Source organism: Lissotriton helveticus, chromosome 5_1, assembly GCF_964261635.1.
Source record: "Lissotriton helveticus chromosome 5_1, aLisHel1.1, whole genome shotgun sequence".
Classification (NCBI taxonomy): Eukaryota; Metazoa; Chordata; class Amphibia; order Caudata; family Salamandridae; genus Lissotriton; species Lissotriton helveticus.
The window spans coordinates 1,967,882,219-1,967,894,807 of NC_136065.1; the positions used below are offsets into that span (position 1 = coordinate 1,967,882,219).

The 12,589-nt window shown below is 47.9% G+C and overlaps 1 protein-coding gene across 1 annotated transcript in view; it reads left to right on the plus strand.

Annotated features, from left to right (window-relative positions):
* The first annotated feature begins 274 nt into the window (after window positions 1-274).
* The window catches only part of CDK12 (cyclin dependent kinase 12), a 503,410-nt gene continuing 491,095 nt past the window's right edge, over window positions 275-12,589 (plus strand). The window contains exon 1 of the mRNA XM_078645647.1: window positions 275-2,669. Coding sequence (XP_078501773.1) covers window positions 1,639-2,669 — 1,031 coding nt within the window. The 5' untranslated portion in view covers window positions 275-1,638. The remainder of the gene's footprint in view (window positions 2,670-12,589) is intronic.

Consider the following 12,589-nt stretch of genomic DNA (forward strand, 5'->3'; position numbering starts at 1 on the left):
AATATTTTTAACCACTCCATGTCTAACTTTGATCGTCCTCCTGAGTGTTAATTATTTCACGATTTTAAAAATATATAAATACGAACAATATTCCATTGACCTGGTAAAATGCCATATGTTTGGTGCACTTCAAACTTTTAATTCACGATGCTGGAATTGATGGGAGAGTTGTTAAGAAACACGTCACTGTTCCAAGATGGCAGGCCGCGTTACATTGAAAGGTCTGCGTGCCACAAAAACTGTCCTTCTTTTGTTTCTATGGTCATGGAAACGATACATTTTTTTTCTTTTTTATTCCTCTCAGGATTTGCTTTTAGCGTGTTAGCAGCCGCTGTCAGTTGGCTCGGTATTTCACCTCGCCTCTTTACAGTGGTGCACTCTTCTGTTGTTGAACCTGAATTGGGAAACGACCGTTGAGTTCTCGCGAGGCAGCCAGTTCTCGCGGGAGCTCGCGCAGTCTCTCCTCAGTGTGCAACCCTAGCGCCGCTCTGATCTGACTGAAGTGACGGAGCCACAGGAGGCAGTGAAAGCGGCCTCTGTCCCGAGCCGTGTCAGCGAAGCAGGCCTCCTCATCCTGGAGCAGAGGCGCGATACTCCTACCAGCAAGCGGGAGAGTAGGGGCCAGGGATAGCAACTGAGAAGCAGTCCGGGCCTGGTCCCGGGAAGGGGAGGAGCCCCTGAGGTACCGAAGTAGAACCTCCGGTGCAGAAACCCTACTCCCCTAGTAAGTTAGGAAAGTACTAACCTGCCCTGAGGAGGGTGGAGAAGAGGCCCTCCGAGGAGGGCCACCCTGGTGGTCCCCGTGGAGAAAGCGTGGACCCTCTCGTCAAGTTGACACGGAGAAGATAGGCACCCTAAGAAGAGTGAAGGTGCAGACTCACGACAGTTATCAGCTTTCCCTAATGAGGAGTCGAGGGGCTGTCGTTCACTCCCCACCAAGGAGGACAGTATTATAAGACCCTTCAAAGAACGAGGAAGCCTCTTAAACACCACTTTGGACAGTATTGTGAAGCATAAACGAGGAAGAGAATTCTCCCTCCACCCCCCAATGGGACAAGTGCTTCCAACGCAGAGCGAGGGATTCACTGGGAAGCAGGACTGTGTTCTGTGAGAGGGAGGAGAACACTGTCCGGTACAACAGCCTTGAAAGACCACATGTAATAAACAGTTAATACAGGTTACCCATGGCCCACAGAGAAGGAAGAACTACGGTTTTATTGGAAAACTCGCTATCGTATTGATGCAAGCGCTTACAGAAGGTGGAACCAAGGGTCTAAGGTGAGCCACCAGCTCAGTGAAGTGCTACAGATTGCCTTGTACAAATAGCTCATTATACAACTAGCTATAAGGACTTGAGTCAGAAGCCAATTCTGACAGCAAGTTTGCGACGGAGCAACGTGCCTTAGCAATCCGCATCCTCCATTGTCTGTGCATGGAAGCGTCAGGGAACCCCTGGGTTAGCTGCCGAGCAACGTTGTTGTATCAAGGACAGACATGTCAATGTGAGCAGGACAACTATTGCCGTGAATCAAGAAAGTGTGACACTTTCATTTACGTTTTCTTGTGATCCTAACAGAGAAGTAGCTGTGCGAAGAGGTCAAATACACACCCTTCCATTTCTCTGGAATTAGGAGAGGAATGCCAAATCCAGAGCGACATGGGGCAAAGAAGGATAGTGGGTCGTCCTCGTCCTTGGCCCTCGCCCAGCAAAGCAATAGCAAGGAGAAGCACAAGCTGATCGTCAAGCACAAAAAGCACAAGGCCAAGTATTTAAAGGATGGCTGTGAGTCTGTGATGGTTACCACTCTAAAGCCACTAGTTGAATACGATGATATTAGCTCGGACTCTGACACGTTCCCTGATGAGACAGCCCTCCGACTTCAGAAGCGAGAGAACGATGAGAGAAAGACTGCTGAAAAGAGCGACAAGTTGCACAAGCATCGGCACAAGCGAATCCGAGAGCTGATCAAAGGGAAACAACCAGAGAAAAGGGTAGAGAAAGCAGCAGAACAGCCAAGCAAGTCGTCTTCGACCAAGGACAGACCATCTGTATCGTCCAAGAGACCGCCCGAAGAGCATGAGGAATATATCAAACCTTCCCAGTCTTCGAAAAGCAGCAATAAGGAGACTAAGTTGTCCAAACTAGCCGAAAAGGTACGGAAGGAGAAGGCCCGGAAAGAGCGAGAGTTGAAATCTGGACATAAGGATCGCAGCAAAAGTCATCGAAAAAGGGACCTATCAAAAAGGTACAAGACCTCAGACAGCCCGAAACGGAAAGCAAGGAGCCCTCGTAGAAAATGGCCTGGTAGCCCCAAGCAGGGCGACAGTGCTCATGACTTGTCTTACTGCCAAGACTATGATATTAGCCCACCACGTTCTCATGCTTCCAGCAACTATGACATGTACAAGAAGAGTCCCACCAGCACTTCCCGCAGGCAATCTCCTAGTCCCTCCTACAAGGAGCCTGCAGCCTACCAAACATGTGTCCGTTCTCCCAGTCCATATAGTCGGAGGCAGAGGTCGGTCAGCCCATACAGCAGGCGGCGCTCTTCCAGCTACGAGCGTGGGAGCGGATCGTACAGCGGGAGGTCTCCCAGTCCTTATAGCCGCCGGCGCTCCAGCAGTCCCTTTGGGATAAAGCATTCCCGGAGTCGAAGTCCGGCAGTCAGGTATGTAGAACTGGTTGACTTGTCTCACACTGAGGTCTTACACACAGGTTTGTGTAGCGCTCCTGATTCTACCATTCATTGGCGTTCTTACCATGGGCCTGGGGTATCTCAAGTTCATATTTCATCGTGCTTGGGGGTGATCAAAATCAATTTAGGAGTTTTGCTGACCAGGGTGGCGTTCAATGTCCGTAATCTAATGCGTCTCAGATCCTAGTGCTGTTTTAGATCATGATAATGATGCTGGCATATAATGCAGAGCCCTACTATCAGACTAGTTGGTTGAGTAGTACTAGACTTGGCGACTGTATCAGTTGTGTGATAGACAGGCACTTTTCGACAGAAGTGTCAAACCACACTGGGGTGTCCAGTTGTGTAGTGTGGGGTTGGTCTGATGCCTTCTGTCACTTGGGAGGGATCCAGACTAGCTCACTCTGTCTTGTAGTATGTGGTTAGAATGGTGCACCAGGGTTATTGGCGTGCTAATAACGTAACTGCCTCAATCAAATTCTCAGTTGTGGCAAATTGGTCACACAAAAATAATTTCTTTTTATGAATTAGTTTTGTTGCGAATAATCCTACAATCATAATTAATACTTTGCACTATGAATCACCTCCTTTCACTAAATCATAGTTATGTTAATCTAAAAAAGGTTGGTGAAATAAGAGAGCATGATGTCTAGTCTTGTAGCGATCAATTATTGCTGAAGTACACCAGCAATGAGGCGAGGTTGTGAGATGTTCAATGTATTTGTGGTTGATGTAGATATTCTAGAAAGTGATCTAAGTGCTGGGTTAGACTTCATATAGACTGATTATGGTTTTAGGTGCAAAGAATAAGTTTGTTTAGTCTAGTGGGGTACACACAGCAGTTCCAGGGCGAGATTCAACTGGAGGCTTTAGTTAAGAAAGCTGTGATATGTAGCACTTCCCTGTCATACTTGTCCAGAATCCATTTAGAATCAAGGTGAATATTAATTAGTCTTTGCCCATGGCAAATGGAGGATGATTATGGGTGTGAAAATGGATGTGAAGTTGGGGTTCACACTTGAGTTAAACAAATATATATATTTTCATATGTTTCAGAAACCTGCTTCCCATCCTTGACATTGGTGTGGTTCTAGGGTACGGATACTGGCGTTTGTTCTAGGGTACGGATACTGGCGTTTGTTCTAGGGTACGGATATTGTCGTTTGTTCTAGGGTACAGATATTAGTTTTGTTAATTTGTGATCTTAGAGAAAGGACTTAGCTCGATATATAGTGTGGTGTCTGACAGACATATAGCAAGTGATGCCAGTCCAGACTGATATAGAGTAAGTAGTCGGGGCAGCATGCAGGCGCCCACTACGGCGTTGTGATGTTTAAGTGAAGGTACCTGTTGTACATTATGAAGGTAAACTTGAGTGCCATGTCATGTGAAGGCAGACACCTTTGGTGAAATGTTTGGCCATTTTGGAGCTCCACTGTTGTGCCCCCGTTTGTAGCGTTGAGCTGCTTGTGCTGCTGCACCTAATTCTTATTGTAGTTCACAAAAGTGATGGGTGGTGTGCTTGAATTCATCTCAACCATTTAGAAGTACTCCGGCTGTATCCCATTCCATTTTACCTCCCCACCAAGCCATATCGGAATAGACCCAGCAATATGTAAATCAGACCTGGTCCTTCTCCAGTGGCAAATGCAAAAAGAACAATTAATGGACTTAATGCAGAACAATGTCATACATTCACCCCAGTACAGAGATTCTGGGCCCAAATCCATATGCAAATCAGTCTTGACCCTGCGCCCAATGGAAACAGTCCAGTCCGAACTGCAAGGCCAGGTCCTTCCTGGACCGGAAATTAGCTTCCGAGGACTGGTTTCTGGCATTACAGCCGTCTTCAGCCCGGCTTGCTTGAATCCAGTGGCAAAGTGAGCAAGGGACTCACGTCTGAGCATACCATGCCAACTTATGGCGAACAAAGCAAAACCAAAGGTGGTGATGGACGTAGCGTTGACAATACAAGCACTCGCCCCCAGTCAACTGATCTGGGTTTAATCCATCACCGTTCTTTAGCCCACTCTGCCACCCCAGTTCAGACATGGCCATATGCAAATCAGTCTGACCCTGTGCCTCATGGGAACAGTCCAGGCCGAACTGCCAAGCCATGCCTTCCCTGGACCGGAAACTAGCTTGAGCAAGACCAAGGCTGATTTGCAAATGCTTGCCTCTAATGTGAGGTAGCACGGTGGGCAAAAAGATGGACTGTGATGCGGCTGGAGTAATTACCAGTGGCTGAGATTCAAGTATTCTACCGATCATTTAAAAAAAAATACTTTAGCACATAATTCTTAGTTATCCCCTCGGCACTCTCCAGAAATATTCACCTAAATACCCAATCGCAATAAGTAATCTCCCACCATAATTTTCATATTTTACTTTTGAACTTAGTTCACCTAGCCTTTTTCTAAAGATGTGTGCTTTTTGGCTTAGAACCGAAAAGCTTGGTAAATAACTTTTTTGAATTTTGAAAGCTCTGAGAGATTCCTTTTTAATAGAATCATAATCAATGTTACTTGTTCACTAACTTTCACATGTTCAGGATGTCATGTTGCCAGAAGACATCCACATTTAGGAAGAAAGCACGTTGATATTTCTTATTTCTTTTGTACGTTGGCGCAATCGCTTGTATATGTTGGTATATATGTTTACACATTTGTGTACATCTTATTTAAAGGCAAGCTGTTGTATCTAGTTTGAAAATATGAAGTCTCTTAAAATCCAGGAACTCAGATCTCCATTTTTTCTTCTGGGCGGAAACCAACCTTATGGTACACACAGATGTGTTCAAAGCCAGCATGGATGAAGGTCAACCTGTGGCTCTCATCCTTTTACACCTTTCTAAGGCCAGTCGCACAGTCTCTCATGCAGTTCTGACTTAGAGGCTACATGAAATCGTTACTCATTTGCAAGACCTAGCCTGATTTTCTGACTTCCTAGCTTACAGAACTCAAGTCTGTTTCATCCAAGGCTGTTAACATCACATGCAGAATTCCACAAGGACCTTCACTAAGCCTTTCGCTCTTTAATATCTATTGACCCCACTGGCAAAGTTTGTAAAGGATCACTCTTTTGACATACTATCTTCCGCTGATGACCGGCTCCTCGTGGTATCCGTTGCACAGAGCCAGAAAACATTTGTGCGACATTTTGTCCGTAGTGTCCTCCTATATGAAGCTGAATTGCTTACCACTTAATAGAGGAAAGACCAAGAGCGTCCTTTTTTGGAAAAGCAACTCAATATGGACAGAGGACTGGTGGATCAAAGAATTTGGTGCTCCCTCTTTTCCCAAAAAGGTGGCTAAAAATCTGTGTTCCGTTGGATAAGCTTAGTATGCAAGCTCAAGCTACGTCGGTGTGAGAAAGTGCCTCTTATGACTTGGTTAGCCCCCACATTTTGTCTGGAAAATGTGGTTTCGATTGTAAGTGCACAGGGTCCCTGCAAACTATGTCCCCTGTGCTCCTTCCCTGAAACTGTACCATGATTAGCAACGTCAGCTCCCCTGTAAATCCCTAGTAAATGGTACCCTTGGTACCAAGGGCATAGGAACTGAAGAGCCCCCCCACCAAGGCTATGCCACTGGAGCTTGCATGCCATGGTGCAGTGAAAAACGAGTCAAAATGGCAAACTGCCTGTGTGCCATGTCCAGCAGCACTGCCTAAGCTATAAATAAGGCAGCCTTACAAGCCCTAAGGCAGGGTGCACTTGTTGGACGTGGCCCTTTTTGCAGGGTTATCCCCAAACTTTTTTCTTTTTCCCCCTATATTTTCTCCTGATCTGATGTTGGTTTTAGGACTCTGGGCAGTTTACCACTGCTAATCTCTGCTAAGGTGCATATGCTCTTTGTGTAAATTGTGGTAACAGTATGGTTGGTTAAAACCATGATTGACTATTTGATTTACTTGTAAGCCCCTAGAAGATTGCTCATGAGGGTGCCAGGGCCTGTAAATCAAATGCTACTAGTGTCCATCAATTTGTTCTTTTTGCATTTGTCACCCTGAGTAGGACGAGTATGCCCAGATGTGGGTCCCGTGCTCTCCATGCCACTGGAGTCAAGCTATCCTGGCTGATGAGGGCTGAAAGCCTGAAACCGGTCCTAGGATGCTTGTTTCCAGTCCAGGGAGGGCCTGGTCTGGCAGTTAATTGGCATCTCTGGCCACAGGTCAGTCCCTCATAAATGGTACCACAGGTACCCAGGGCACTGTGACCAGTGAAGGCCTCAAAGGGCTGCAGCTCTTATTGTGACACATTTAGAGGCCCTGTACCTTTACTCTCACACACTGCCTCTGCAGGCTGCGTGTTTTGGTGTTGAACTAAGTGAAGTCAACATGGCACACATGCCTGTGTGCCATGTCTACAACCCACTGACCTGGCATAGCTCAGCCACCCCTCTAGCTGGGTGCACTTTGCCAGTGGTGAGGGTACATGAGCATGAGCCCTGTACCGTTAGTGTCTTTTCCATTCTTGGACATTGTACGTGCAGTGCTACCATTAAGGGTTCTATGGTGCTGGGAGTTTGTCTTTACTAACTCCACAGTACCATAATGGCGGCACTGAAAACTAAGAAGTTTGGTATCAAACTTCTCAGCACATTAAACCCACACTGATGCCGGTGTGGGATTTAATGGAAAATGCACCCAGAACGTCTTTGCGATTTCCCTCCCCCCCATGAAAAAGACCATAATTAGGGGTGTATTTGTCCCAACCTTATACCTACCTGTAACGCCTCTTAAGGCTAGTATTTAGGGGGCACCCCTGAACCTTGTTTCCTCAGACAAGAAACTAGTAGAAGAAAATAAGATGGACCGAACAGCCGTGTCAAAGCTAATGAGGATGCCCACTGACTTGGCCTCCTCCCTACCGGCCAGTCCCCACCTCAAACCTGAGGCAAAGCAAAGCTCTTGTGTGCCCTCCAGCCAGCAGCCTCAAGACCCCCGAGGACCTGCCCTGTTTTCAAAAGAAAAGACTGTCTCCAGTGAACACTGGATTACAGACTCCATGTCCGGCAAAGTCAGCGAGTTGGCACCCGACGCCCACGGCCCACGTTCGAATGGCCCAAAATCCAAGACGAGGTCTCCCTGGGGATCCGGATCCAAGATCCGGTGACTCACGACCTGCCTCAAGCCGGCGGTTCCTAACCAACCACCAGCATCCCAACTTACCCCTCCACGTGGTGGTCTCACCCAGAAGACCGTAGTTCCCGAGCCTACAGTTTGTTTGCAAACTGGAGACTCCCCATTGAAAGCTACAGGGCGCCCAATGCCAAAACAGCACTTTGCACTCAGCCACCGAGGGTGCACCATTTATGTTGGCTTGAACCCCCATTTGCCCTGAGCTTAAGTCTAGTTGCTTTGCTCCCACAACACAGTGGCCTGCTTGTCAGCAGCCACTAGCCGGAGGCCCCCTAAGCCCCATTTGATAACATTGGGCCTCAACACTCTGCACCCGGCCACCCCAGTGCCCCTGAGGGTGTAACAAGAGTGCATCTTTGACCCTGGGGGACCCCTGAGTCTACCCCCAGAACACCAACTCCCACAACCAAATACTTACCTTTGAACCGATAACCCTATTTTCCTCCATAGGATAACCGTGACGGTTTTCTGTGAAAAGTTTTGGTGTGGAGTTAGAAAATCTAAGAAAGCCTTTAAAACTGTAACTAAATAACACAAACACTTTTACTTACCCATTTACAGGAAATGTCCCAGTGCAGTATCCAGGTATACTGGACTGTGTAAGAAAAGTAATCTGTAAAGTAATCTACTTTACATTCTACTAAAAAGCCATTACAAAGTATATGTACAGTATGAGAAGCATTTCATTAGTCGTAGCTCTACTGCAATCATATCAAAGTGCATTGCCAGCTATGAGCCCCTTTGCTACCATGAATTCCTCTTTTTAATAGTACTTGGAAAGTGCTTTTAACTCGTTTTTGTACGTATTGCAACCATTTTAATTGTGCAAATAAAATATTCTATTCTGCATTTACAATTCAAACTGTTTACACACTGCATTACTACTATAATGTATTTATTGCTTAGCTGACCCAGGCTTGCTTGGTTTTATAAAATAGCTAAAAGAATATTTTTATACAAAACCAATAGGTCTGAAGTTGTCTTCGAGTGTGTGATATCTTTTGCTGATTGAACATGTACAACCAATGCTTAAAACTACCCTCTGATACAGCCTTACTGCTCGACCACACTACCAAAAATAGAGAGTAAGGTGCTATCTACTTTTACCTCTGCCTTCCTTTTGGGATCCACTTGACTGTGCATACTATACCTCACTTTGGTATAGTATATACAGAGCCAGCTTCCTACAGTGCCCATTTGTAGTGTTATCACTGTATTACTGTGTGTCTTGAGCACAAATACTTTACATATTGCCTTTGGGATGGGCTTTTCTACTCGTGCCAAGCTACCCAGGGAGTGTGAAGGAGTTCTCGAATGCTTATTCTAATAACCCTGACTAGAAGCGAGGGTACCTACTGGACAAACGTACCTACCTCTGCCAACTAGAGACCCCCATTTTTTTTTTTTAAAAATTGTTTTTATTGTTGCAGCAAGTTAACACAATCAGCAGATCAAGCATTAAGAGGTGCGGCGTCAACATTCCGCCACATTCTATCAGTCGCAACATTTTTTTTTTTTTTTTTTTTTTGAATAAACAACATTCAGGTGTATAGCTTGGTCGTACAGAGGCATGTTAAGTATACAGCAGCTTTCCAGTTGTCAGGCCAGTGGGCCAGATTTCACCACCCACAGGTAATCTCTCCATCTTCTACGCCAGAAGGGCGGGGGAGGACCCAGGCAGCCCGCACCCATGTAACCCTGCCCCTCCCGCTCTACCTCTTTTATTCTACATCATCCTCCTCCTCTGAACTATCTACATCCTCTTCTTCCGGGAGCGGTTCACACGGTTCACCCCTGTAAGCGTTCCAGGGCAACCAAAGTTTGTTCCATTTACGTGGATTAGCCCTCTGCTGATATACCGCCCGCTCCACCATCATGAGCACATCCATATTTCTGCACCACTGTGTCAATGTCGGCGTCTCTGACGCCCCCCATTTTTGCGCTATATCTCGCTTTGCCAGCATCATCCCTATAACCACCCATTGCCGCCCATGTGGTGTCAGGTTAGTCGGGCCCCACACATTTAACAGACAAATTCTAGGGTCAGGAGTGAACGGGAGCTGTAGCGTCTGGGCGACCGTGCGTGTCACTCGCTTCCAGTAATCTAGTATGTTCGGACAAGACCACAGGGTATGGAACAGCGTTCCCTCCTCCCCACAGTTTCGTAAACAATACGGGTGATCTGCCCTTTGAAATTTGTGTAGGGTGGTGCGTGTGTAGTACACTCTGTGTAGTATCTTGAATTGTACCAATCGGAATCTTGCTGAAATTCCCGCTTCTCTAGGCGATGCCATTGCGGCATTCCAGTTTGCCTCATCCAGGTCGCCAACATCACCCTCCCATTTCTCTTTCAATTTGTGTAGTGGGTCAGGCAGGTTGTTAACTAATTTGCGGTATGTGAGGGATGTGGCGCTAGCTTCCATGTAATCAGTGAGTAGTCGGTCCTCTAAAGGGGCCGATTCCGGGACCTTAGTGCCCGGTGTCAGCGCCGCCAGTAATGCATGTCTAATCTGTATGTATCGATATGTCTCAGTGGTGCTCAGCTCGTACTGTTCTCTCAGAGTGTCAAACGGAACCACCCCATCCCTGGTCCACAGATCCCCCACCGTGGAAATCCCTATAGTGTCCCAGTGGTCAAATCCCTTACTACGTCTCAGGTGTCCCAGTGCCCTAGAATCCCACAAGGGTGTGAGCCGTGTAATCACCCCCCCCCCACTTCAGACGAGATTGAGCCTTATGCCACAACGTTACAGTGTGCTTAGTCGGGCCGATCAATTTTGCCGTCAGGCCTTTGTTATAAAGCGGAGCCAGAAGTGTATTTGTGCCAAGTTGCCGTCTGTCCGCTAAGTACGCCGGGTCCTCCTGCGGTGCGTGCAACCACTGGTTAATCACCTTGAGGTGCGCCGCCCAGTAATACAGTTCCAGGTTTGGGAGCGCAATCCCCCCAGTGTACCAATCTCTAATCAGTTTTACCTGCGCTACCCTCGCCGGTCTATCTCCCCACAACAGGCCTGACAGTTGCCCCGTTATCTGTTTGAAAAAGGAAGGTGGGACCAGTGCCGGCGTATTTTCCAAGACATAGAGGAACCGGGGCAGCGCCATCATTTTGAAAAGCGCCGCTCTGCCCAATGTCAGCGGGAGTGTCTTCCAGTGGCGCACGTCTGCTTTCAATCTGTCGAGCAGCGGCCTTAGATTCATATCCTGAAAGGTCACGTGATCCCGTGTGATCTGAATCCCTAAGTATCTGAAGGAAACGGCCTCTACCATCAGGGGGCAGTCTACCTCCAGACGTGGCGGGGTCCCACGCAGCATGTAGAGCACCGATTTCATCCAGTTAATCTTGTAACCGGAGGCAAGTCCCTGCCGCTCACACAATGCCAGTAATACTGGGATCCCCTCCGCCGGGTTCGCTAGGTATATTAGCATATCATCAGCATATAATGACACTCTGTCCTCCCAGCCATCACCCCAGGCAATGCCCCTCAGCAGCGGCGTGGTCCTAATGATAGTTGCCAACGGCTCCAATACCAGGGCGAACAGTAGCGGTGAGAGCGGACAGCCTTGTCTCGTGCCCCTTGCTAACGAAATGGCTCTCGAGACGTGGCCGTTTGCGGTCACTCGTGCCATAGGATTCTTGTACAGTAGCCTGATCCACGCTATGAATTTTGGGCCGAAGCCCATATGGTGCAGGACTGCAAAGAGGTACCGCCACTCCACCAAGTCGAACGCCATTTTGGCGTCCAATGAGAGGATTGCTGCATCGGTTGTCAACAACGGAGCCCTCGCCATAACACCATGCAGGCGCCTGAGATTCAGTGCCGTACTCCTGTGCGGCATAAAGCCCGATTGGTCCGGGTGAATGAGGTGACTAAGGTGAGGCAACAGCCTGTTGGCTAGTAGTTTCGCCAGGATTTTGCTTTCGGCATTGAGGAGGGAAATCGGCCGATAGGAGCCGCAGTCTTCAGGGGGCTTGCCAGGTTTCGGGATCGCCACAATGGTAGCCATGCACTGATCAGGTGGCAGATGTCCTCGTTCTAAGCTGTCTATGTACATGTTGAGTAGCGGTGTCGTGAGCGTTTCCGACATGGTTTTGTACCATTCAATCGGGATTCCATTGGGGCCCAGGGCTTTTCCTGGATGTAGCGCCGCGATAGCTGATTGTATCTCCTCGGCCGTTAAGTCTGATTCTAGGTCTTCAGCATTGTCCTGCAACAGGGTGCGGGTGGGCACTCCCACGAGCGCCGTCTCCGCCATTTCCCGTGTAACCTCTATTTCAGAGGTATATACCGCCTGGAAGTGATCAGCCAGGAGTTCGACTATCAGGGCGGGGCGGGTGTGCAATGCCCCCGTAGAGTCTTTCAATTGTAAGATAGTCCTCTGCCCCTCTCGTTTTTTCTCCAGCCAGGCTAGGAGCTTACTCGCCTTATCCCCCACCTCGTATATCCTATTCGTAGTGGCCGCAATGTTTTCGACCACTCTACGGCGCAGAAGATCATCATGACGTTGTTGACACAGCCGTAGTGCGTGTAGCGTGTCTCCGGTCGGGTCAGACATATGAACCTCATTTGCCCTGGCGAGTCTATCCTCTAGGTCTAGTAGTTCCATTTTCCGGGTGCTCTTATAACTCGTTATAGTAGAAATGGCTTGGCCTCGGAGAACCGTTTTATAGGCTTCCCATAGGATCGATGGGGATGAGACCGAGCCTCTATTCTCCGCGAGGTAACACCTCGTCGCCGTTTTAAGAGCTTTGG